The 27,259-nt window shown below is 43.5% G+C and overlaps 1 protein-coding gene across 2 annotated transcripts; it reads left to right on the top strand.

Moving 5' to 3' along the window:
- Window positions 1–26,606, top strand: LOC101093921 (nuclear RNA export factor 2). 2 transcript variants are annotated; one of them, XM_011291825.4, is made up of 21 exons: window positions 1–161; window positions 3,247–3,430; window positions 3,664–3,817; window positions 4,105–4,188; window positions 4,312–4,416; window positions 4,537–4,617; window positions 4,738–4,807; window positions 4,955–5,043; window positions 5,163–5,270; window positions 5,448–5,557; window positions 7,210–7,246; window positions 7,650–7,718; window positions 7,804–7,859; window positions 8,000–8,107; window positions 8,228–8,286; window positions 8,396–8,511; window positions 8,606–8,648; window positions 9,221–9,293; window positions 9,843–10,025; window positions 26,144–26,204; window positions 26,344–26,606. In XM_011291825.4, exons 1-21 carry the CDS (start codon window positions 149–151, stop codon window positions 26,386–26,388), a joined length of 1,848 nt encoding a protein of 615 aa, XP_011290127.4. In that variant the 5' UTR covers window positions 1–148; the 3' UTR covers window positions 26,389–26,606. The 2 variants fall into 2 exon arrangements, with proteins under 2 accessions (XP_011290127.4, XP_044907031.1); XM_045051096.1 differs by lacking the exon at window positions 9,843–10,025.
- The last annotated feature ends 653 nt before the right edge of the window (window positions 26,607–27,259 follow it).

Raw genomic sequence — 27,259 nt, 5'->3', positions numbered from 1 at the left:
CATTTCTCCATGGGAGGATCAGTTGGTACTTGGTGGAGCTTGAGGAGTAACTCGGGCAGCCTGGGTGAGAGATACCAACTGATTTGTGATACTCGTGTTATTGCCTTTGATTCTGGCAGAGCGACGGCAAGACGGGGATCGTGCTGAGATGCAAACCTTCAGTAAGTGGATATGCATGTGCACACGTGTGTGTGTGCACGTGGTCCCTCTGGCTTTTTTTTGTAATGTTTATTTATTTTTGAGAGACAGAGAGACAGAGCACGAGCAGGGGAGGGGCAGAAAGAGAGGGAGACACAGAATCTGAAGCAGGCTCCAGGCTCCGAGCTGTCAGTGCAAAGCCCATCGCGGGGCTCGAACTCACCAACCGTGAGATCATGACCTGAGTTGAAGTCGGATGCTGAACCAACTGAGCCACCCAGTCACCCCTTCTCTGGCTTTTTAATCATGTGCCCACTGTCCTGTGAGATTCTCAAAACAAGGCTATGCCCGAGATTGCTCTGGTCTGAATCACCTTGATGAGGGAGGCCTCTGTCCCTGTTTAGGCACCCAAATTAGCTGGTCGGTCTGGGGATTGCTGTAGCTGTTAGCTAGCTCACTTTTACACTTTCCCATTGTCGATGTTATTTCTGAAGTAATGTCACTTCTCAAAAATGACTCTGATGCCCCCATACACCATACGTTGACCACAGGCCCTTATTCCTCCTTTTAATATTTAAGTTTTTCCTTTAATTGGTGGATTTTCAGGAAAACCGGTTGGTTTCCTGCCATTCTCCAAGTGTCATCAATAAGGTTCCTCTTTGTTGTTGTTATTGTTTAGTATCATTATAAACTCATGGTCTTTTAACATGTTGATGACATCAAACCATTGTTACATTGTTTTGAGCAGAGAAGTCAAATGATTTGACTTATGCTCTGCTGCTGGTGACCTGGACCTGGAAGGCAGTATAATCCAGGAGATAGATAGATGTTGGTGTCTTGGCCAGGGTGGTGGTAATAATGGTGGTGGTAAGAAGTGGCTAGATTCTGGATGTACTGGAGAGAGGGGGTGAAAGAATTTCCTGATCTGTTAGATATGGAGTGTGAGAGAGAGAGCACTCCAGGTTGCTTTCAAGTTTTGAGGACTGAGCCATTGGCATTTCTGGGTCAAATGCTCTATCCATGTTTAATTCCACTTCCAGTGCCACACAGGAAAAGTCCCAAAGGTTGTGAGTAGCAGGATTGTCTTGACAGCAAGGCCACAGAGTGAAAGCAATGACTTCCCAGAGGAGTAAATCTGAGGCCTGGTCGTAATCACTACATCAGGGAGCAATCAGCAGTGAACAGATTTTTACTCATAATCGTGCCCTGAGACAGCATGGAGTAATTGAGGTACAAAATGTACAACACACAAACCAAGAGAGCCTTAAATATTAGAATCCAAAAGGAAGCTGGTTTCTACCAGTCTGGTTACCTTAATCCTCCCCCTACTGCCCACTCAAACCACTAGTATTATTATCTGCTGGTACAGTGTTTGAGTTTAACATGGTACAAATAAAATACCCTTAGTGAATCCACTGTGGGAGAGGGAATTGGGACTGATATTTCTGTAGATGCCAGAAAACTCCCAAATCTATAATTTACGTGGTGAATGATATATGTTGGCAGGGAGTATTTGTGGGGGGAGGGGTGAACATCAATACAACAACTAGGGGTGAATACAGGGTGAAATACCACCAAGACATGGTCTAAGTATACCTGTGGCTACAATGTCCAATAAAGTAGGCATCAGAGCAAAGAAAATTGATAAGAGACAGAAAGAGGCTTTACATAATGATAAAAGGATCAATCCACTGGGGAGTCATCATGATCCTAAAAGTGTACGAACCAAACAACAGAGCCTCAAAGTACATGAAGCAAAGCCTGATAGAGCTGAAAGAAGAAATAACCACGTATGTAATTATAGTTGGGGGCCTTCAACACCCCCCCACTCAGCAAGGGATAAAATTACTAGAGACAAAACCAGCAAGGATATAGGACATCTGAATAACATAATAAGTTAACAGGATCTATATTACATAAATAGGGCACTCCACACAATGACAGCAGAGTGCATTTCCCCCCCAAATCAATGTAACATTCATCAAGCTAGATCATCTTCTAGACCACCAAACAAACCTCCACAAATTTTAGAAGAATTGAAACCACACAGGGTGCATTATCTGACTATAATGAACCTAAATTGGAAATCAATAATAGAAGGAAAAAAAGAAGAATCCCTACACACTTGGAAATGGTAGTTGACTTATCATTCCAGTTTGTCATTTATTTTTTTTTTAATTTTTTAACGTTTTATTTATTTTTGAGACAGAGAGAGACAGAGCATGAACGGGGGAGGGTCAGAGAGAGAGGGAGACACAGAATCTGAAACAGGCTCCAGGCTTTGAGCTGTCAGCACAGAGCCCGACGCAGGGCTCAAACTCACAGACTGTGAGATCATGACCTGAGCTGAAGTCGGACACTCAACCGACTGAGCCACCCAGTCGCCCCTCCAGTTTGTCATTTAGATCCTTGTTATAGAGGAGCTGAGTTTAGGGAAAGTTGTCTCTTGAGCTGAAGGTATTTCAGGCTGGGCAAAAAGAAAGCTTACTCTGGATATTTCAAACTGAGTATTGTTGACAGCAAGTCTGGAGGGAGAGGGACAACTTAGGAGGCTGTTACATCAGTCTCACCTGACATTAAAGCTTGTACTACACCAGCAAAGGAAATGCAGCTTGCTGATTGTCAGTGGGCTCAGTTTGGTGGCTGATTATATTTGGGAAGTGGGAGAGAGATTGCCTTTGTGGTATTGGTGTGGTTGTTAAGCCTGAGATCAGGGACAATTCAGATGTCTTCCTGATGTATGGCTGGTTTCCAATCTAACTCATGGATGCACACATCTCTGTTGTTTTCTTGCCTTGTTTGTTTGCTTTTTTTAAAATAAATCCTGCATCATTCTTTAAAAGGTTCAATACAGTTTCTGCTTCCCCTGCTCATCTTCGGTCATGTCCTCCTCCTCCCCCAAGATTCCTCCCCTGATAGTGCCATCTGTCCAATAAGGCTTTCCTATCCAGACAAGCAGAGGAGTTTCCTTTCTGGGGTTTGTGGGATTGGACCCTTAGGGCAGGTTGACATTTTGCTTGCCCTACCATGGTGTTAGCCTAAGATGTGGTACATGGTACGTGGACCACTGGTGTGTCTTCAAACTTGTATTTTTGTTCCCCTTTTGAGAACCCGATGGTGGTGGTAGTTCACATCAAGGACGAAAGAAAGTTTGGAGTTCGTTCCGAGGTAATTTTGGCAAGAGGAATCCCCATGATGAACGGGATGGATATGACCCTCAGCTCTCACAACACCAGGAGGATGATGGAACTGTGATGATGAGGGATATCCAGGAGTACCCCCAAGTAAGACAGTAAGTGACCAGGCAGCCTGGTTTGCATGTAGCAGCCCCTGGGACTATGCAACCCTTTCACTCCCCTTTGGTCTTCTGTTTCTTCTCTCACTGGAAAACTGAAGAACGCTAGAAGTGGAATAATGGTTGAGCAATCCTACTTGTAGTCCTGGTTACAGAGAGGTGAGGGTGTACAGACGAAGACTTTCTTAGCATTTATGGCCACTCTCCCTCTCTCCACTTACCCTCTGCAGCACTCCCTATAGCACCCGACACAACAAGAGGAGAGCAAAATGGCATAATGAAGGCCATATCCATATTACTGTGTGGAGAGATAGAAAACTTCTGAAGAGACAAATGGGGGAGAATACACAAGATGGAACCCCAGGGAGCTGGTTCAAGATCACCGTGAGTGTCTTGGCAAGATCTGCATTAGATAGAATATCCTGGAACCCTACAAAAGGAAGACCACATTAAACAACCTTACATCAATTATTTGGAGGAGAGCTTTCCAATGGAGAGAAAGAGGGTTTAGGAAATCCATATTTCACACAAAAATAAGAAATAATGCTAGTGGTCCCTTCTTTAGAAGCCCTGTACAGCTCAGTAGAGGGTTGGAAAAGAACACCATCGGGTCTGTTTTCCAGCTTTAATTCCATGTTGTCTCTCCTCCCATCTCTTCTTTTCATCTCTAGATTCCCTATGGGGGAAAGTATGACAAGACATGGCTAGTGAATTCAATCCAGAGCCATTGCAGTGTCCCCTTCACTCCAGTGGATGTAAGGGAGGATGGTGAAGCCAGATGAGTGGACAAAGGGAAGTGGGGGGGGGGGGACTGGGAGGAGCCCACTGAGCAGGAAGACTCTATCCTTCAAAGTTATTGTTGCCTCCCTCTCCTGTAGTTTCACTACGTGAAAAACCAGGCTCGGTTCTTTGTCCAGGATGCCAGCATTGCCTCTGCATTGAAAGATGTCAGCTACAAGATTTGTGATGAGGAGAACCAAAAGGTATGTTTTGCGGGCATTACCTGTACCTAGTCCCCGGGGTGGGAGGAAAGGCCAGGGGCTGGTGGTCTTCTTTGGAATCAGGGTTCTTGGTGCTTACCCGAGCACCTCACCTTCCTGCAGATATCGATCTTTGTCATTGCCTCTAATGTACCCTACTCTGTGCGGTATAAGTTGAAGCCAAAAGAAATGAAGCAGCTAAAGGTAATGCAGACTCAAGGCCCGTTGCATGCCCACACCCAGACCCACCTCCTCTTCCTCCAGCCCCCGATTTTCCTATCCCTACCAGAGCCTCAGAGTGGATTTCTCTGCGTTTCTCTGCAGCTGACCATGCACAAACGCTATGATGTCTCCCATGAAGCTCTTGACCTCCAGAGTCTCCGCTTTGACCCAGGTACAATTGATAGCAGTAATTCTAGGGCAGGTGAGGGCACAGGGATCTGCCTGGGAGGAAGACTGAGGAATAGTAACGTGGGGAGGGGTTGATGCTGGCCCTGGACCCCTCTCAGCCTTCTGTTTGCCTCCTCTTGGCTTCCTGAAGACTTGGTGGGCCATAATATTGATATAATCCTGAATCGAAGAAACTGCATGGCTGCCACCCTGCAGATCATTGAAGAGAATTTCCCTGAGGTAAGGCCTTAGTCCCAGTGCTGTTATCAATAGTAGGGGTGGAACTCATGAGGTGGAGGACAGATTTGTCTCTGAGGCCCTAGATAGTAACTGTCACTCTAACTCTTCTTCACCAAAAGCTGTTGTCCTTGAACTTGAGCAACAACAAACTATACCAGCTGGATGGCCTGTCTGACATTATACAGATGGTCCCCACAGTCAAGATCCTGAACCTCTCCAAAAATGAGGTGGGAAGAGGGAGCCAGATCAAAGTTAGGGGTGACAGTGGGTGGCAGTGCTCATCCGAGTGATGACAGTAGGCAAGAGAAGGTACCTATGTAGAAGGGTGGGGGCTGGGGGTGCAAGGGCCCGCGTGTCTCTCTTTCCCTGGGACTCCTTCCCAGCTTCCTCCCCATATTTCTCAGCTGACCTTGGTGTGGGAGTTAAACAAGATGAAAGGGCTGATGCTTGAGGAACTTTGGCTAGACGGGAACCCCTTGTGCGACACCTTCCCAGACCAGTCCACCTACATAAGGTCAGTGTGAACCCCTCTCACCCTGCCTGGGAACCTTTGCCCCCTGGGAGCCTGAACTGTCCCTGAGAACATATGTATGAAGGAAGCTGCAACCCTGGTCCTCTGGAAGGACCTGAGGCTCCACCTTCTCCTATGTGTCCCTCACCTGTAAGGAATTTCCTTCCTCTGACCTGCTCACCTGTTTCCTGTTCTGGGGTCTGTTTCCACCTCTCTGCATTCAGCATTCATTAGCATGCCCTCCAAGCATGTTCTCTAGGAAGAAGGGCTTCTCCTCCTTACCAGGGCCAGGAGTGATCAACCTTGAGCCAGATTCTGGTGCCCTGGACTGAGAAGGTTCCTCCAGCCCAGGGCATCAGGCTGAGACAGGCCTTCCTACTTCCTGCTGAGATGGCACTTCCCTCCCTGGTTCTGAGAGGAGACCTCCTTCCCTTGCTCCAGAATGGTTCCCCCTCAAATCTCAGGCTGCCGTGGTGGCTTTCCTGCCCCATGCTGAGGGCCGAGGCTGTGAATGGCTTCCATGATGAAATCCATTCCTCTGACCCAATGCCAGGAGCTTGGCCTTCCTTGGGAGAAACTGGAGTTCCCTGAGTCAAGGGGCCTGAGACTGCCAATGAGCAGAGGCTTCCTGAAGCAGGAATGGAAGGCAGAGAGCAGAGGTGCTTGAGGAGACAGAAGGACAGGACTCTCAGAGGCACTGCCCCCTCCTCACCCACCGCCCCCCAACACGTCACATCATCCTGGCTGTTCCTTCAGAGGAGCCCTGGGTAGCCCAGCACAAGTATGAATCCTCAGGCTGGGAACTGACTGAGACAGGCACAGGTGCACAGGTGCCATCAGAAGGGAAGATGGTGGTCATAAGAGGGGGCCACAGGCCCTCAGCCACATGCTGACCTGGGGCCTGACCCTCTACTCCTTCTGGGGAAGGTGTCCTGCCCCCGTGGCTGCCTCGTTCCCCATGGCTAGGTCAAGCTGAGTTCACACAGGTGACAAAGTTTCAACCAGCATCCAATGGGCCCCCAGCCCAACACCTGCATGTTTTCCATCTCTACCTCAGCTGCCAGGGCCAGCCAGAGCAGATGAAGGAAAGGGCTGCAGCTGGGGAGCCATTTCCCCCTTCTTCTCTCTTCCTCCCTGGCCCCCACCACCATAGTAGAGGTTTTTTTTTCCTTTCCCTTTGCTTTGCTTTCTCTTCCTCCCCTGTCTCTACTCCCCTATGTCTCTGTCCCCCCTCCCCTCCTACCTTCACCCTATCTTCTGTTTTCCTCCTCCTCTCTCTCCCTCCCTGCCACCTGGATCTTGCCTCACTGACCTCCCTGCCTCAGCATCTCGGGTCATCCCTGGGGTGTCGTGGTCCTGAGGAATGCTGGGACCTTAGTGAGGTAGCAGAGCCCTGCGCTCCCACCCCATTCCCTCTTTTCTCCGGAGCCTTCAGTGGGAACCTGGAGGAAGGAAGGAGGTAGGGAAGGGAAGGTAGCCGTGGACCCTGGACTCCAAAGGTTGCTTCTTGGGTCACTGAAGAAGGGAGTGAGGGCAGTCTAGGTGGGAGCTACCCAGTGGAAAGGAGAAGGAGAGGAGGTAGGGGGGAAGGGAAGGAGGCAGGCTTTGCAATCCTGAACTATCAGTCACTTCTTTCTATTTTGGGTTTTGGACAGTGCCATCAAGGATTGTTTTCCTAAGTTGTTACGTCTGGTAAGTGCCTACATTCATCATTGTCTTTTACTAACATTGATCACCTCCACACCTACCCTCAAGCCCTTTGGGTCTTACCTAGATTATATGTTTGTGTCATACCCTTACCCATTTTAGGGGACCAGGACTCCTGTAAAAGACATGAGTATACTCTCTGGAAAAAATGTCCACAAACATGTGTGTGTACACACACACACACACACACACACACATTGCATATAATAATAGAGACTTCCAGGACCTCATGATGAAGACGCCCACTATAATCTTGTTCATGTAAATTCCAGTGCCCTTTCAGAGCTGACCTCTTACCCTCACCCTCTCTTGGGCTCATCTTTTCAACCCTGAACATCCAGGGCCACCTCCCTGGGCTCCACTGCTGACTTCCTCTTCCCCTCTCCAGGATGGCCAGGAGTTATCCCCACCAGTTACTTTTGATATTGATACACCCTACTTAATAAAGCCCTGCAAGGTGAGGAAAAATTATCAAATGACATTTGGAGTATTGAGAGGGAAGCTTTATCAGCCACATAGTCTCAAAAGTCTTTTGATTCCAGGAAAGCTACAAAGGATCTGAGATATTGAAGAGTCTAGTCTTGCAATTCCTGCAGCAGTAAGTACACCTGGGAATCTAGGGAAGTGGAAGGCTAGGATAGGTGAGGCCACCCAAGCTCAGGACTGCTGACTGTGTCTTCAAAATCTCACTTTGGGTCCAGACCACAGAGACAGACTGTCCTTATTACTCCCCCACAGGTACTACTTGATGTACGACTCTGGAGACCACCAGGGTCTCCTCAGTGCTTACCATCATGAGGCCTGCTTCTCCCTGACTATTCCCTTCAACCCGGAGGACCAAGCCCCGTGAGTAGCAAAGCTCAGACTCTGCTTCTGGGACATGTGGCTCCCCAGTGGACACAGGGCAGCTCCTAGAAACACCCACACTGGCCAGACCATCACCTCCTATTCCTCTTTCTCTCCTAGAAGCAGCTTGTGTGGGTACTGCAAGGAAAGCAGGAATATGAAGAAGCTCAAGGACCCCTGTGCGTGTGATGGGGGAAGATTGGGCAGGGAAAGGGGATGTGAAGGAGTAATTATAGGGCCCAGGGTGTGGCAAGCCCTGACCTTCGCTTGCTTCTCCTCCTCCCGTAGGCCTGTGGGTTCAGCTGCTGAAGCATACAAAACGTGACATTGTGTGCTCCCTCGGTATGCTGCCCAAAACTCAGCATGACCTCAGCTCCTTTGTGGTGGACATGTGGTTCCAGACGGTGAGCACCTGCTTCCTCCCAAGGGCAGTCCTAGAAAGCCACAGTTGGGTAGGAAGTTTAGGTTGACTTTAGCACCTGGGCTCTTCCCTTTTAGGAGATGATGCTCTGCTTCTCTGTCAATGGGGTGTTCAAGGAAGGTGAGTGTGTGTAGAGCCCCTTTCCAGATGCCTCAGTGCTCCCTCCCCGCTGGCTGAACTCCCTCTGATAACTCTCCTAGCTTCCCTGATCCCTTTCCTTCCATTCCTATTCCCACTGTGTTCTCCTGCCTCCACTCTGCCCCCAAGCCAACCTGGTCTGAGCTGGGTCTATGCCTGTATGCCCCACACAGCTTTGGCACTAGGGATAGTCTGTGGAGTTTGATAGCTGTCATCTCAGATCCTTACTCTGAGAACTACTTGGGGCAGTTACTTAACCTCTAAGTTTCCTTGTTTGCAAAATGGGGCTAATAATACCCACCTCTCGGGAAGCTGCGGAAAGTGAATCAAGTGAACTTGTGAAGAGTTTGTCACAGCACCTGTGACATAGTAGAGGCCCTATCACTGGGAGCAGATTGCTCCTACTGTTGCCATCTCCATACCAGACACCATGGATCCCAATGAACAATTGTCCCTCCCAGCATGAGTATCAAGGCATAACCTGACTGGAGAACACTGTGTGAGCATGTGAAGCATGTGTGACTCTAAGGGAGTATTGTTGTTTGTTGTTAAAGTGGAAGGAAGATCTCAGGGTTCTGTTCGTGCCTTCACCCGGACCTTCATTGTTACCCCTGCCAGCAATTCCAGGTGAGTACTATGTTGTAGGTGGGAATGCCATCCCAGCCCAGGCCCAGGGGTGTAGGAGCATGGTGGTGTAGACATCTTGGTTTTCTCAGTATTGTGGAAAGCCAACAGGTAGATATCCAAGGAGCAGTCTAGTCTGGTGGTTAAGAGCATGGGCACTGGAGTTAGAGCACTGAGTTCTCTTCCTGACCCCAGCATTCTCTAGGTGTGTATGACCTTGGTTAAGTCACATGACCTCTCTGTGACTCATTGCCTTCCCTGAAAAATGGGGATTAGACTGTCCACTCCCTTGGGCTATTGTAAGGGATAAATGTGAGTGTAAACTCATCCCTGGGCTGCAGGGTAAGTGCATATCTACTGAGGCTGGTAGATAGTCTCTGCAAAAGTGGTCTATTTGGGAGGGGTAGAGGTACCAGCCAAGCAATCTGGAGGACAGGCACAGTAGGGGTATGGAAGGAATCTGGTTGCTGAGTGGCAGTGGGAGTGAGATCATTGTTAGGGATGTGGAGTTGTACATCCATTCAGTTGCCTGAGGGCACATTTTCCCTCCAGTATATGCATCGTGAATGATGAGCTGTTTGTGAGAGAGGCCACCCCCAGTGAGACTCAGAGTGCGTTCTCCATCCGAGTGCCTACACCCACCTCCAGCTCCATGCCCACCCTCTCCCAGGAGCAGAAGGAAATGGTGCAGGCTTTCTCCACTCAGTCTGGGATGAAACTCGAGTGGTCTCAGAAGTGAGTGTTGGGTGTGCATGGGAATAAGGGTGGGTTGGACAGCAACTTGGGGAGGGGGGAGGCAGTGAATCAAAGAAACTCACAGGAAATTTGGAAAAATAACTTTTTGGAGAGTTAGCTTCCAAAAGAAAAAAAAAGTGGACCCATGGAAAAGGATTCATACTATTATACATGTGAAGAGTTTAAAAACAGTATAATGCTCAATGAGATTGTCTTATATATGGAAAATCTGAAAGAATCCACCAAAAAAATTACTAGAACTAATACACAAACTCAGCAGGGTTGCAGGATAAAAGGCCAATATACAAAACTCATTTGTATTTCTATGTACTTGCAATGAGGAGTCCAAAAATGAAATTAAGAAAACAAGCCCATTCACAATAGCATCAAAGTAGTAAAATACATGGGAACAAATGTAACAAAAGAAGCACAAATCTTATATTCCCAAATCTATAAAACGTTGTTGAAAAAAATTAAATAAATGAAAAGACACCCCATTTCCATGGGGTTGGAATATTGCTAAATATGTTAATATTGTTAAGATGGCAGTAATAGCTAGAGAAATCTACAGATTCAACACAATGCCTGTCAAAATCCTTCTTTGCAAAAATTGACAAGGTTATCCTAAAGTTCATACGTAAGTGTGCCAAAACAATCTTGAAAGAGAAGAACAAAGTTAGAGGATTCACACTTCCCAATTTCAAAACTTGCTACAAAGCTATAGTAATCAAGACTGTGTGGTGCTGGCAGATAGACAGTACATGAATCAATGGAGTAGAATGGAGAGTCCACAAATAAACCCTCACATTTATGGCCAATTGACTGTCAAATGAGAGTGTTGGAAAATAATCTGGCAGGAAGAAAAAAAGTCTTTTCAGCAAATGGTGCTGGGACAACTGGATAGAAATATGCACAACAAGGAATTTTGACCCCCTGATTCACATCATGTACAAACATAGCCTATAAATGGATGAAAGATCTAAAGGTAAGAGCTAAAACTATAAAAATCTTGGAAGAAAACATAGGCGTAAGTCATCATGGATTAGGCAAGTGTTTCTTATATATGACACCAAAAGCACAAGCAACCAAAGAAAAAAATAGATACATTGGACTTTATCAAAATTAAATGCTGTTGTGCACCAATGGACACTATCAAAAGAGTAAAAATCCCACCAACAGAGCGAGAGAAAATATTTGCCAATCACATATCTGACAAGAATATATGAAGAACCCTTGCAGCTCAACAATAAAAGGACAAACAACCCAATTTAAAAAGTGGAAAAATGGTCTTAATAGACATTTCTCCAAAGAAGATATACAAGGGGCCAACAAGCACATGAAACACCTCTCAACACCATTAGTCATTAAGGAAATGCAGAATAAAAACCACAGTGAGGGAAGAGCCAAGATGGCAGAACAGCATGGAAGTTTTTTGTGTGTCTTGCATCCATGAAATACAGCCAGACCAATACTAAACCATCCTACACACCTAGAAAACTGATTGGAGGATTAATGCAACAATCTGCACAACCTGAACCAAAGAATTCAGCAGGTACATGGAGCTGAGAGGTGAATTTGTGAAGCGAGAAGCTGCAGAGGGTAGGGAATGGCTTTTGCAGGCAGAGAGAGGATGGAGACTGGGGACGGGGGGAGGATAATATGGGAAAAGTACCCCTCCCCGAAAGCAGCTGGAGAGAAAGTAGAAAATTGGAAACAGCCGCAGGGACTAAACTAAAAAGGGAGAAAGGAGAAAGGAGAGGGTTTAAATTCCATTAAGATTGTAAACAAGGGGAGCGCAAAGTCTGCAACTCTTCAGCTCGATACCTGGCGGTGCTCTGGTGGGAAGGGCGAATCCCCAGGAACAGAGTGGGGTCCGGGAGGTTCTCGGTCCACACGGGGAAAAGAGGTTCCACTGCTGGAAGGACATTTGGTAGAGACAGTTTGAAGCCATCTGGTCCCAGCAGACCACAGAAAATGGCCATATTCGCTGGTGCTGGAACAAGGTCGTTAAGGGTGAAGCCTGGTGCCAGATGTGTGTTGTGATTTTCCATAATTCCTGAAATGCTGCTGCTACACTATCTCGCAAGCTTTTCCTGGGGCGGGCTGGCACCTGGCCATAGTCTTGGGGCACTGGCAGCAGCAGAGTCCAGCAAGAGTTCCTAGGTGCAGCCAAAATTCGGCCATTGCTTGGTGAGACCCTCCTGCAGAGGGGCAGAATGGGTCAAAGCCGCAGTCCTTCAGAAGTAAGGGGCCGGGGAAAACAGCCGCATCTGAGACAAAACTCAGGAGAGAGGTACTGCCTGGGGCCTGGTCACGGAGAGTGAAAAAGCCAGGAGTGGATGAAAGCTGAAGACAGAGGATGGGTGCACGATTCCTGATCCAAGAGAACAGACTGGGTAGCTGGGTGGCGCCATTTTCACTGCTCCCGCACGTGCGAATACACACCTACAAGCGCCACAACAATCCACCCCAGTAGGCTAGCAGAGCCATCTAGTGGAAAGCGGAGCTGTTACACTGAACCCGCCCAACTGGGCCAACCTCGCTCTTCAAGAACACAAGTCTCACCACTGGCTTAGTTAATGGACTATAAAGCACTACATAGACTGACTTCTAGGGGAAAACAAAGTAATTTCAGTCCTACTTCAATCTATTAGGTTTATCTATTCAATTTCCTTCCTTTTTTCCTCCTTTACACTTTTTTTCTTTTTCTTGAATACGGAAAGAGATAAAAATCATTTTTATTTTCAATATTTATAAAAAACATTTTTCTTTAATTTTTATTACTATATATTTTACTTCTGTGTAATTTTTTTCAAATTCAATTTTACTTTCATCATTTTATTTTAGTCTACTTCAGTGTATTCACTTTTTCAAATTTTCAAAAAAAATCCTTTTATTTTTTTCTTTTTCTTTTTTTCTCTTTTTCGTTTCTTTTTCTTGAATGCAGAGAGAAAAACTTGTATTTTACTTTCAATTTCTATTAAAATATTTTATTTAATTTTTTTACTATATTTTTTGATATGTGTATTTTTTCAAATTCTATTTTAGTTCCATCATTTTATTTTAGCCTACTAGAGTGTATTCACTTTTTCAAATTTTGAAATGATTTCCTTTTTTTTCTGTTTTATCTTTTTTCTCTTTTTAGTTTCTTCTGTTTTTTCTTGAATACAGAAAAATAAAAAAAATCATATTTATTTTAATTTTTATTAAAAATATTTTTCTTTAATTTTTTCTGCTATATTCTTTACTTTTGTGTATATTTTTTCAAATTATATTTTACCCCCATCATCTATTTTAGTCTACTTCAGTGTTTTCATTTTTTTTCAAATTTTCAAATGATTTCCTTTTTTTTCTCCCCCCCAACCCTTTTTTTCCCTGATAATCTGTCAAACCACTTTCAACACCCAGACCAAAACACACCTAGGATCTAGAATCATTTGTTCAATTTGTGTGTGTGTGTGTGTGCTTAATTTTTAATTTTAATATTTTTAATATATTTTAAACTTTAATATTTCTACCTCATTAATTCCTTTTGTCACTTCAAAATGACAAAATGAAGGAATTAACCCCAAAAGAAAGAGCATGAAGAAACGATAGCCAGGGATTTAACCAATACAGATACAAGCAAGATGTCGGAACCAGAATTTAGAATCACGATAATAAGAATACTAGCTGGAGGGGAAAATAGATTAGAATCCCTTTCTGCAGAGATAAAAGAAGTAAAAAATGGCCAGAATGAAATTAAAAATGCTATAACTAAGCTGCAATAAAGGATGGATGCACCAGAGGCAAGGATGGATGAGGCAGAACAGAGAATCAGCGATATAGAGGACAAACTTACAGAGAATAATGAAGCAGAAAGAAAGAGTGATATTAAGGCAAAAAAGCACTATTTAAGGATTAGAGAAATCAGTGACTCATTAAAAAGGAGCAACATCAGAATCATGGGGGTCCCAGAAGAGGAAGAGAGAGAAATAGGGCTGGAAGGGTTATGTGAGCAAATCATAGCAGAAAACTTTCTTAACCTGGAGAAAGACACAGACATCAAAATCCAGGAAGCACAGGGGACCCCCATTAGATTCAACAAAAACCGACCATCAACAAGGCGTATCATGGTCAAATGCACAAAATACTCAGGCAAGGAGAGAATCAGGAAAGCAGCAAGGGAAAAAAAGTCCCTAACCTACAAGGGAAGACAGATCAGGTTTGCAGCAGCCCTATCCACAGAAGCTTGGCAGGTCAGAAAGGAGTGGCAGGATATATTCAGTGTGCTGAATCAGAAAAATATGCAGCCAAGAATTCTCCATCCAGCAAGGCTGTCATTCAAAATAGAAGGAGAGATAAAAAGTTTACCAGACAAACAAAAATTAAAGGAGTTTGTGACCACTAAACCAGCCCTGCAAGAAATTTTAAGGGGGACTCTCTGAGGGGAAAAAAGATGAAAATATCTATATCTATATCTATATCTATATCTATATCTATATTGATAGGTAGATAGATACCAAAAGCAACAAAGATTAGAAAGGACCAGATAACACCAGCAGAAACTCCAACTCTACAAGCTTCATAATGGCAATAAATTCATATCTTTCAGTACTCACTGTAGACGTCAATGGACTCAATGCTCCAATCAAAAACATAGGGTAACAGAATGGATAAGAAAACAAGATCCATCTATATGCTGTTTACAAGAGACCTACTTTAGACCTAAAGACACCTTCAGATTGAAAATAAGGGGATGGAGAACCATCTATCATGCTAATGGTCAATAAAAGAAAGCCGGAGTAGCCATACTTATATCAGACAATCTAGACTTTAAAATTAAGACTGTATCAAGAGATGCAGAAGGGCATTATATCATAATCAAGGGGTCTATCCACCAAGAAGACCCAACAATTGTAAACATTTACGTGCCAAATGTGGATGCACCCAAATATATAAATCAATTAATCACAAACATAAAGAAACTCATCGATAGTAATACCATAATAGTAGGAGACTTCAACACAACAATGGACAGATCATCTAACCAAAAAATCAACAAGGAAACAATGGCTTTGAATGACACACTGGACCACATGGACTTAAAGGATATATTCAGAATATTTCATCCTAAAGCAGCAGAATATACATTCTCCTCCAGTGCACATGGAATGTTCTCCACAATAGACCACACACTGGGACACAAATCAGCCCTCAGCGAGTATAAACAGATTGAGATCATACCGTGCATATTTTCAGACCACAATGCTATGAAACTCGAAATCAACCACAAGAAAAAATTTGGAAAGGGAAAAAATACTTGGAGACTGAAGAACATCCTAGTAAAGAATGAATGGGCTAACCAACCAGTTAAAGAGGAAGTTAAAAAGTATATGGAAGTCAATGAAAATGATAACACCACAACCCAAAACCTCTGGGACACAGAAAGGGCAGTCATAAGAGGAAACTATATAGCAATCCAGGCCTTCTGAAAGAAGGAAGAAAGATATCAGATACACAACCTAATCTCACACCTTAAGGCTCTGGAAAAAGTAACAACAAATAAAATGCAAAACCAGCAGAAGACAGGAAATAATAAAGATTAGAGCAGGAATTAATGCTATTGAAACCAAAAACACAGTAGAAGAGATCAATGAAACCAGAAGCTGGTTCGCTGAAAGAATTAACAAAATTGAGAAACCACTAGCCATTTTGATCAAAAAGAAAAAAAAAGAAAGGACCCAAATAAATAAAATCAAGAATAAATGAGGAGAGATCACAACCAACACAACAGACATAAAAACAATAATAGAACACTATGAACAATTATATGCCAATAAAATGGGTAATCTGGAAGAAATGGACAAATTCCTAGAAACATATACACTACCAAAACTGAAACAGGAAGAAATAGAAAATTTGAACAGACCCATAACCAGTAAGGAAATCGAATTAGTAATCAAAAAATCTGCCAAGAAACAAGAGTCCAGGGCCAGATGGCTTTCCAGGGGAATTCTACCAAACATTTAAGGAAGAGTTAACACCTATTCATTTGAAACTGTTCCAAAAAAAAAAAAAAAAAAGAAATGGAAGGAAAACTTCCAAACTCTTTCTATGAAGCCAGCATTACCTTGCTTCCAAAACCAGACAGAGACCCCACTAACAAGGAGAACTAGAGACCAATTTCCCTGATGAACATGGATGCAAAAATCCTCAACAAGATATTAGCCAACTGGCTCCGACAATACATTTAAAGAAAATTATTCACCACGACCAAGCAGGATTTATACCTGGGATGCAGGGCTGGTTCAATATCCACAAAACAGTTAACATGATTCATCACATCAAGAAAAGAAAGGACAAGAACCGTATGATCCCCTCAGTAGATGCACAGAAAGTATGTGAAAAAATACAGCATCCTTTCTTGATAAAAACCTTCAAGAAAGTAGGGATAGAAGGAGCATACCTCAAGATCATAAAAGCCACATATGAACGACCCAACGCTAATATCATCCTGAATGGGGAATAACTGAGAGCTTTCCCCCTAAAGTCAGGAACAAGACAGGGATGTACACTCTCGCCACTGTTATTCAACATAGTATTGGAAGTCTTAGCCTCTGCAATCAGACAACACAAAGAAACAAAGGCATCCAAATCAGCCAGGAGGAGGCCAAACTTTCACTCTTTGCAGATGACATGATACTTTATATGGAAAACCCAAAAGATTCCACCAAAAACCTCTAGAATTGATTCATGAATTCAGCAAAGTTTCAGGATATAAAATCAACGCACAGAAATCGGTTGCATTCCTATACACCAACAACGAAGTGACAGAAAGAGAAATCAAAGAATCGATCCCATTTACAGTTGCACAAAAAAACATAAAATACTTAGGGATAAATCTAACCAAAGAGGTGAAAATTCTATACACTGAAAACTATAGAAAGCTGATTAAAGAAATTGAAGAAGACACAAAAAAATGGAGAAAGATTTCATGCTCCTGGGTAGGAAGAACAAATATTGTTAAAATGTCGATACTACCCAAAGCAATCTACGTATTCAATGCAATCCCTACCAAAGTAACACCAGAATTCTTCACAGAGCTAGAACAAATAATCCTTAAATTTGTATGGAACCAGAAAAGACCCCGAATAGCCAAAGCGACCCCGGAAAAGAAAACCAAAGCAGGAGGCATCACAATCCCAGACTTCAAGCTATACTACAAAGCTGTAATCATCAAGACAGTATGGCACTGGCACAAGAACAGACACTCAGATCAATGGAACAGAATAGAGAGCCCAGAAATGGATCCACAAACGTATGGCAAACGAATCTTTGACAAAGCAGGAAAGAATATCCAATGGAATAAAGACAGTCTCTTCAGCAAGTGGTGCTGGGAAAACTGGACAGCGACATGCAGAAGAATGAACCTGGACCACTTTCTTACACCATACACAAAAATAAACTCAAAATGCATGAAGGACCTCAATGTAAGACAGGAAGTCATCAAAATCCTCGAGGAGAAAGCAAGCAGAAACCTCTTTGAACTTGGCCACAGCAACTTCTTACTCAACACGTTTCCGGAGGCAAGGCAAACAAAAGCAAAAATGAACTACTGGGACCTCATCAAAATAAAAAGCTTCTGCACATCAAAGGAAACAATCAGCAAAACTAAAAGGCAACTGACAGGATGGGAGAAGATATTTGCAAATGACACATCAGATGAAGGGTTAGTATCCAAAATCTATAAAGAACTTATCCAACTCAACACCCAAAAAACAAATAATCCAGTGAAGAAATGGGCAAAAGTCATGAATAGACACTTCTCCAAAGAAGACATCCAGATGGCCAACCAACACATGAAAAAATGCTCAACATCACTCATCATTGGGGAAATACAAACCACAACCACCATGAGATACTACCTTATACCTGTCAGAGTCGCTAACATTAACAACTCAGGCAACAACAGATGTTGGCGAGGATGCAGAGAAAGAGGATCTCTTTTGAATTGCTGGTGGGAATGCAGGCTGGTGCAGCCACTCTGGAAAACAGTATGGAGGTTCCTCAAAAAGCTAAAAATAGAACTACCCTATGACCCAGCAATTGCACCACAAGGCATTTATCCACGGGATAGAGGTGTGCTATTTCAAAGGGACACATGCACCCCCATGTTTATAGCAGCACTATCAACAATAGCCAAAGTATGGAAAGAGCCCAAATGTCCATCAATGGATGAATGGATAAAGAAGAAGTGGTATATGTATACAATGGAGTATTACTCGGCAATCAAAAAGAATGAAATCTTGCCATTTGCAACTACCTGGATGGAACTGGAGGGTATTATGCTAAGTGAAATTAGTCAGTCAGAGAAAGACAAAACTCATATGACTTCACCCATATGAGGACCTGAAGAGACAAAACAGATGAACATAAGAGAAGGGAAACAAAAATAATATAAAAACAGGGAGGGGGAGGAACAGGGAAGAGGGCGTTATAGGAGGACGTTGGGCCCACCGCGCGTCCTGCTGATCACTTAGATTCCACCTACACCTGCCTAAATAACCCAGAAAACCACCAGAGGATTAGCAGAATGGAGTCTCTGGAGCCAAGCGCAGACGAGAGGCCCACAGAAGAGGGTAGGAAAGGCGGCGAGGCGGAGTGCCCTCCACAGACTGGCGGGAGGGAGCCGGGGCGGAGGGGCGGTGTGCCGGCCAAGCAGAGCCCCAAGTCTGGCTTGCAAAAGCGGAGGGGCCAGACGGAGTGTGTTCCGAAAGCAAGCGGGACTTAGCATCTGGGAGGTCATAAGTTAACAGCTCTGCTTGGAAAGCAGGAAGGCTGGAGGACAAAGGGAGGGAGAGTTGCTGAGCCCTGGGATGACAGAGCTCAGTTTGGCGGGGAACAAAGGCGCTAGCCAGCGCCATCTCCCTCGCCCATCCCCCAGCCAAAATCCCAAAGGGAACCAGTTCCTGGCAGGGAACTTGCTTGCTTCGTGCAAACACCCAAGCTGTGCTTCTGCGGAGTCACCCCTCTGGCAGCGGGCCTGACCCCTCCTGCTGCCACAGGGCCCCTCCTAAAGTGGATCACCTAAGGAGAAGCGAGCTAAGCCTGCCACTTCTGCCCCCTGCCTACCCACCCCAGCTGATACGCCAGATCCCCAGCACCACAAGCCTGACAGTGTGCATGTAGCCCAGACAGGCCATGCCACCCCACAGTGAATCCCAACCCTAGGAGAGGGGAAGAGAAGGCACACACCAGTCTGACTGTGGCCCCAGCGGTGGGCTAGAGGCAGACATCAGGGCTGACTTTGGCACCGCCCACGGACTCCAGTTATACACCACAGCACAGGGAAAGTGCCCTACAGGTCCACACCACTCCAGGGACTATCCAAAATGACCAAACGGAAGAATTCCCCTCAAAAGAATCTCCAGGAAATAACAACAGCTAATGAACTGATCAAAAAGGATTTAAATAATATAACAGAAAGTGAATTTAGAATAATAGTCATAAAATTAATCGCTGGGCTTGAAAACAGTATAGAGGACAGCAGAGAATCTCTTGCTACAGAGATCAAGGGACTAAGGAACAGTCAGGAGGAGCTGAAAAACGCTTTAAACGAGATGCAGAATGAAATGGAAATGTCCACGGCTCGGATTGAAGAGGCAGAGGAGAGAATAGGTGAACTAGAAGATAAAATTATGGAAAAAGAGGAAACTGAGAAATAGAGAGATTAAAAAATCCAGGAGTATGAAGGGAAAATTAGAGAACCAAGTGATACACTAAAAAGAAATAATATACGCATAATTGGTATTCCAGAGGAGGAAGAGAGAGGGAAAGGTGCTGAAGGGGTACTTGAAGAAATAATGGGTAAGAACTTCCTTGAAATGGGGAAGGAAAAAGGCATTGAAATCCAAGAGGCACAGAAAACTCCCTTCAGACGGAACTTGAATCAATCTTCTGCAGGACATATCATAGTGAAACTGGCAAAATACAAGGATAAAGAGAAAATTCTGAAAGCAGCAAGGGATAAACGTGCCCTAACATATAAAGGGAGACCTATAAGACTCGTGACTGATCTCTCTTTTGAAACTTGGCAAGCCAGAAAGTATTGGCAGGAGATCTTCAATGTGTTGAACAGAAAAAAATATGCAGCCGAGAATCCTTTATCCAGCAAGTGTGTCATTTAGAATAGAAGGAGAAATAAAGGTCTTCCCAAACAAACAAAAACTGAAGGAATTCGTCACCACTAAACCAGCCCTACAAGAGATCCTAAGGGAAATCTTGTGAGACAAAGTACCAGAGACATCGCTACAAGCATAAAACATACAGACATCACAATGACTCTAAACCCGTATCTTTCTATAATAACACTGAATGTAAATGGATTAAATGCACCAACCAAAAGACATAGGGTACCAGAATGGAAAAAAAAAAAAAAAAACAAGACCCATCTATTTGCAGTCTACAAGAGACTCATTTTAGACCTGAGGACACCTTTAGATTGAGAGTGAGGGGATGGAGAACTATGTATCATGCTACTGGAAGCCAAAAGAAAGCTGGAGTAGCCATACTTATATCAGACAAACTAGATTTTAAATTAAAGGCTGTAACAAGAGATGAAGAATGGCATTATACAATAATCACAGGGTCTATCCATGAGGAAGAGCTAACAGTTATAAATGCCTATGTGCCGAAAACAGGAGCCCCCAAATATATAAAACAATTACTCATAAACATAAGCAACCTTATTGACAAGAATGTGGTAATTGCAGGGGACTTTAACACTCCACTTACAGAAATGGATAGATCATCTAGACACACAGTCAATAAAGAAACAAGGGCCTTGAATGATACATTGGATCAGATGGACTTGACAGATATATTTAGAACTCTGCATCCCAAAGCAACAGAATATACTTTCTTCTCAAGTGCACATGGAACATTCTCCAAAAGAGATCACAAACTGGGTCACAAAACAGCCCTGCATAAGTATACAAGAATTGAAATTATACCATGCATACTTTCAGACTACAATGTTATGCAGCTTGAAATCAACCACAGGAAAAAGTCTGGAAAACCTCCAAAAGCATGGAGGTTAAAGAACACCCTACTGGGGCGCCTGGGTGGCGCAGTCGGTTAAGCATCCTACTTCAGCCAGGTCACGATCTCGCGGTCCGTGAGTTTGAGCCCCGCGTCAGCCTCTGGGCTGATGGCTCAGAGCCTGGAGCCTGTTTCCGATTCTGTGTCTCCCTCTCTCTCTGCCCCTCCCCCGTTCATGCTCTGTCTCTCTCTGTCCCAAAAATAAATAAAACGTTGAAAAAAAAAGAACACCCTACTAAAGAATGAATGGGTCAACCAGGCAATTAGAGACGAAATTAGGAAATATAGGGAAACAAATGAAAATGAAAATACAACAATCCAAATGCTTTGGGATGCAGCGAAGGCAGTCCTGAGAGGAAAATACATTGCAATCCAGGCCTATCTCAAGAAGGAAGAAAGATCCCAAATACAAAATCTAACAGCACACCTAAAGGAACTAGAAGCAGAACAGCAAAGGCAACCTAAACCCAGCAGAAGAAGAGAAATAATAAAGATCAGAGCAGAAATAAACAATATAGAATCTAAAAAAACTGTAGAGCAGATCAACAAAACCAAGAGTTGGTTTTTTGAAAAAATAAACAAAATTGACAAACCTCTAGCCAGGCTTCTCAAAAAGAAAAGGGAGATGACCCAAATAGATAAACTCATGAATGAAAATGGAATTATGACAACCAATCCCTCAGAGATACAAACAATTATCAGGGAATACTATGAAAAATTACATGCCAACAAATTGGACAACCTGGAAAAAATGGACAAATTCCTAAACACCCACACTCTTCCAAAACTCAATCAGGAGGAAATAGAAAGCTTGAACAGACCCATAACCAGCGAAGAAATTGAATCGGTTATCAAAAATCTCCCAACAAATAAGAGTCCAGGACCAGATGGCTTCCCAGGGGAGTTCTACCAGACGTTTAAAGCAGAGATAATACCTCTCCTTCTCAAGTCATTCCAAAAAATAGAAAGGGAAGGAAAACTTCCAGACTCATTCTATGAAGCCAGTATTACTTTGATTCCTAAACCAGACAGAGACCCAGTAAAAAAAGAGAACTACAGGCCAATATTCCTGATGAATATGGATGCAAAAATTCTCAATAAGATACTAGCAAATCGAATTCAACAGCATATGAAAAGAATGATTCACCATGATCAAGTGGGATTCCTTCCTGGGATGCAGGGCTGGTTCAACATTCGCAAATCAATCAACGTGATACATCACATTAATAAAAGATAAGAACCATATGATCCTGTCAATCGATGCAGAAAAAGCCTTTGACAAAATTCAGCACCCTTTCTTAATAAAAACCCTTGAGAAAGTCAGGATAGAGGGAACATACTTAAACATCATCAAAGCCATTTATGAAAAGCCCACAGCTAACATCATCCTCAATAGGGAAAAACTGAGAGCTTTTTCCCTGAGATCAGGAACACGACAGGGATGCCCACTCTCACCGCTGTTGTTTAACATAGTGTTGGAAGTTCTAGCATCAGCACTCAGACAACAAAAGAAAACAAAGGCATCAAAATTGGCAAAGAGGAAGTCAAGTTTTCACTTTTTGCAGATGACATGGTACTATACATGGAAAATCCAATAGACTCCACCAAAAGTCTGCTAGAACTGATACAGGAATTCAGCAAAGTTGCAGGATACAAAATCAATGTACAGAAATCAGTTGCATTCTTATACACTAACAATGAAGCAAGAGAAAGACAAATAAAGAAACTGATCCCATTCACAATTGCACCAAGAAGCATAAAATACCTAGGAATAAATCCAACCAAAGATGTAAAAGATCTGTGTGCTGAAAACTATAGAAAGCTTATGAAGGTAATTGAAGAAGATATAGAGAAATGGAAAAACATTCCATGCTCATGGATTGGAAGAATAAATATTGTCAAAATGTCAATACTACCTAAAGCTATCTACACATTCAGTGCAATCCCAATCAAAATTGCATCAGCATTCTTCTCGAAACTAGAACAAGCCATCCTAAAATTCATATGGAAACACAAAAGCCCCGAATAGCCAAAGGAATTTTGAAGAAGAAGACCAAAGCAGCAGGCATCACAATCCCAGACTTTAGCCTCTACTACAAAGCTGTCATCATCAAGACAGCATGGTATTGGCACAAAAACAGACACAGAGACCAATGGAATAGAATAGAAACCCCAGAACTAGACCCACAAACGTATGGCCAACTAGTCTTTGACAAAGCAGGAAAGAACATCCAATGGAAAAAAGACAGTCTCTTTAACAAATGGTGCTAGGAGAACTGGACAGCAACATGCAGAAGGTTGAAACTAGACCACTTTCTCACACCATTCACAAAAATAAACTCAAAAAGGATAAAGGACCTGAATGTGAGACAGGAAACCATCCAAACCCTAGAGGAGAAAGCAGGAAAAGACCTCTCTGACCTCAGCCGTAGCAATCTCTTACTCGACACATCCCCAAAGGCAAGGGAATTAAAAGCAAAAGTGAATTACTGGGACCTTATGAAGATAAAAAGCTTCTGCACAGCAAAGGAAACAACCACCAAAACTAAAAGGCAACCATCGGAATGGGAAAAGATATTTGCAAATGACCTATCGGACAAAGGGCTAGTATCCAAAATCTATAAAGAGCTCACCAAACTCCACACCCGTAAAACAAATAACCCAGTGAAGAAATGGGCAGAAAACATGAATAGACACTTCTCTAAAGAAGACATCCGGATGGCCAACAGGCACATGAAAAGTTGCTCAACGTCCCTCCTTATCAGGGAAATACAAATCAAAACCACAGTCAGATATCACCTCATGCCAGTCAGAGTGGCCAAAATGAACAAATCAGGAGACTATAGCTGCTGGAGAGGATGTGGAGAAACGGGAACCCTCTTGCACTGTTTGTGGGAATGCAAATTGGTGCAGCCACTCTGGAAAACAGTGTGGAGGTTCCTCAAACAATTAAAAATAGATCTTCCCAATTACCCAGCAATAGCACTGCTAGGAATTTACCCAAGGGATACAGGAGTGCTGATGCATAGGTGCACTTGTACCCCAATGTTTATAGCAGCACTCTTAACAATAGCCAAATTATGGAAAGAGCCTAAATGTCCATCAACTGATGAGTGGATAAAGAAATTGTGGTATATATACACAATGGAGTACTACAAGGCAATGAGAAAGAACAAAATATGGCCCTTTGTATCAACGTGGATGGAACTGGAGAGTGTGATGCTAAGTGAAATAAGCCATACAGAGAAAGACAGATACCATATGTTTTCACTCTTGTGTGGATCCTGAGAAACTTAACAGAAACACATGGGGGAGGGGAAGGAATAAAAAAGAGGTTAGAGTGGGAGAAAGCAAAAGCATAAGAGACTATTAAAAACTGAGAACTGGGGGTTGATTGGGGGTGGGAGGGTCGGAAGGGTGGGTGATGGGTATTGACGAGGGCACCTTTTGGGATGAGCACTGGGTGTTGTATGGAAACCAATTCGACAATAAATTTTATATATTGAAAAAAAAGAAAAATGGAGGGGGACAAAACAGAAGAGACTCATAAATATGGAGAACAAACTGTGGGTTACAGTAGGGTTTGTGTGAGGGGGATTGGCTAAATGGGTAAGGGGCACTAAGGAATCTACTCCTGAAGTCATTGTTGCACTATATGCTAACTGATTTGGAGGTAAATTTTAAAAAATAAAGAAATTAAATAAAAAAAAACAGTGAGTTACTACTTCACACCCACTAGAATGGCTTTAATCAATAATCGAGTGATAACAAGTGTCAGTGAGGATGTGCAGCAATCGGAGTTCTCATGTATTTGTTTGTGAGAATGAAAAATGGAGCAGTGGTTGGGGAAAACATTTGACAGTTCCCCAAAATGTTAAATATGGAGTTACCGTATGACCTAGCAATTCCACTCCTAAGGATCTACCAGGAGAAGTGAAAACATATGTTCACTCTAAAACTTGTATGGGAATGTTCATAGCAGCATTGTTCATTATAGCCAAAAGGCAGAAACAACCCAAATGTCCTTTAGCTGATGAATGGATAAATAATTCTGGTATGTCCATAGGATAGAATATTATTCAGTCATAAAAAAGAATACAGTTCTGATATATGCCATGACATGGATGAACCTTGAAAACATTATGCTAAGTGAAAGAAGCAAGCATCAAATGGTCACATAGTGTGTGATTCCATCTATATGAAATGTCCAGCATAGGCAAATCTACAGGGACCAAAAGCAGATTAGTGGTTTCCAAGGCCTGGGGAAAGGGGAGGAATAGCGAGTCATGTCTAATGTCTAGGGAGTTTCTTTTTGAGGTGATAAAATTATTTGGGAATTAGATAGTGGTGATTGTTGAGCAATCTTGTGGATATACTAGAAAACACCGAATTCCACGCTTTAAAATGTTATGTGCACCGGGGCGCCTGGGTGGCTCAGTCAGTTGAGAGCCCAACTTTGGCTCAGGTCATGATCTCACAGTTCGTGAGTTGGAGCCCCACATGGGGCTCTGTGCTGACAGCTCAGAGCCTGGAGCCTACTTCCGATTCTGTGTCTCCTTCTCTCTCTGCCCCTCCCCTGCTCGTGCTCTGTCTCTCTCTCAAAAATAAATAAACATTAAAACAATTTTAAAAATGGTATGTGCATAAAAATAATAATAACAAAATGGTATGTGCATTATAGTTCGATAAAAATGACTGGAAACTTGTACTTTTAAAATTTCCATCTATCCTCTTGAATGTTTTTCTTTATCAATGTATATTAAGCTCCTGTGTTCTTGAATGTTTTTCTTTATCAAAATATCTTAAGTTCCTGTGTTCTTTTGGAGAACTCCAATTTTCTGTTTTTAAGTCTAATGGGCATGACATTTTGTGTCAGATGTGATAGACATTTTCCCTAGGTCTTTCTTCATCATTACACATAGTGCTCATACTGGTGGTACATGAATACCAGCAAAAAGGTGACATATATTTAGCGTTGCATGGTCAGCGTCTCTGTACTGTGGTACTAATGGAAGTCATCTGTCCTCCCACTCCAGGTGCCTTCAGGACAATGAGTGGAACTACACCAGAGCTGGTCAGGTCTTCACTATGCTCAAGGTGAGGTCTGGGATCCATTAAGTGGGTTACAGATGGGTGCTTCTGGGACTTCAGGAAGGCCAAGAAGGTGGAGGCTGGGTGGTCTGGGAATGAAACTCTGTGATCTGGTTCTTCTGACATCCCAACTCCTTCCCTCCAGAACGAGGGCAAGGTCCCAGAGGAGGCCTTCAAACAAATCGCCTAGAAGAAGCCTTGGATGTCCATATCATCTTGGTTGTCTTTTATCCAGCCTGAGGCCATGCTCATGACTGGGGATGGAGGCCAGGCTGACCAAGAAGCCAAAGTTACCTTTGGCTAGCAGGCCAGGTAACATAACCACCTGAAGTATTAGTTGTTCTGTGTATTTCCCCCACTCATGATTGCTGTTTATCTTCATAATAAAGAATGATGCTGCACGTTGTATGATGTGTGTCCTGGATCGCTCTTCCCCTGCCTTGACCATGAGGCAATGGGTCCAGGACTGAGAGGCCCTGCCGTCTCCTCCACATTATTCACACTGGCAGTCCCCTGACAGTACACCAGGCTTGACTTCATAGGTAGTGTGTCAATAAATTCTGATGAAAAGGGACACACACTGCTTTCAGGGATTGGCCTTTGGAAACAGTGTGGCTCAGTCAGATGCTCTACCTGGAGGCGTGCAGAAGCAGCCATGTGACCTGGAACAACAGGGGCTTTGCAAGGGTTGCCTACTGGCTAGTGAGGGCTGTGGAAGGAAGGAAGATGAGGACTCATCTATTTTACTTCTTATTCCTGATCATTTGAATGCATTCAAAGGCACACCATCAACAGTTTTATGACTTGCACACAGATGAATGGGAAATGGGCCTTTTCAAACCTCTCACCATGCTTGCATTTGTCTTCTCAGCCATCCACTATACTTCCTCCTCCCCCTTTCTGACGGTGCACTGTGGAAGGAATCTCATTTTAGCACCTGAGAGTGAGGGAGAGTCAGCCTGCCTGCCCAGTGCATTTCTCAGACCGCTGACAAGGGTGCTCTGTGTCCATGAGCTTGGGGTGGGGTGGGGTTCAGGCATTTAGTTTCACTTCCAGGTAGA

The sequence above is a fragment of the Felis catus genome, chromosome X (assembly GCF_018350175.1).
Source record: "Felis catus isolate Fca126 chromosome X, F.catus_Fca126_mat1.0, whole genome shotgun sequence".
NCBI classification, from domain to species: Eukaryota; Metazoa; Chordata; class Mammalia; order Carnivora; family Felidae; genus Felis; species Felis catus.
Note: the sequence above shows the minus strand (reverse complement) of the source record. Positions and strands in the feature narration are given on the sequence as shown.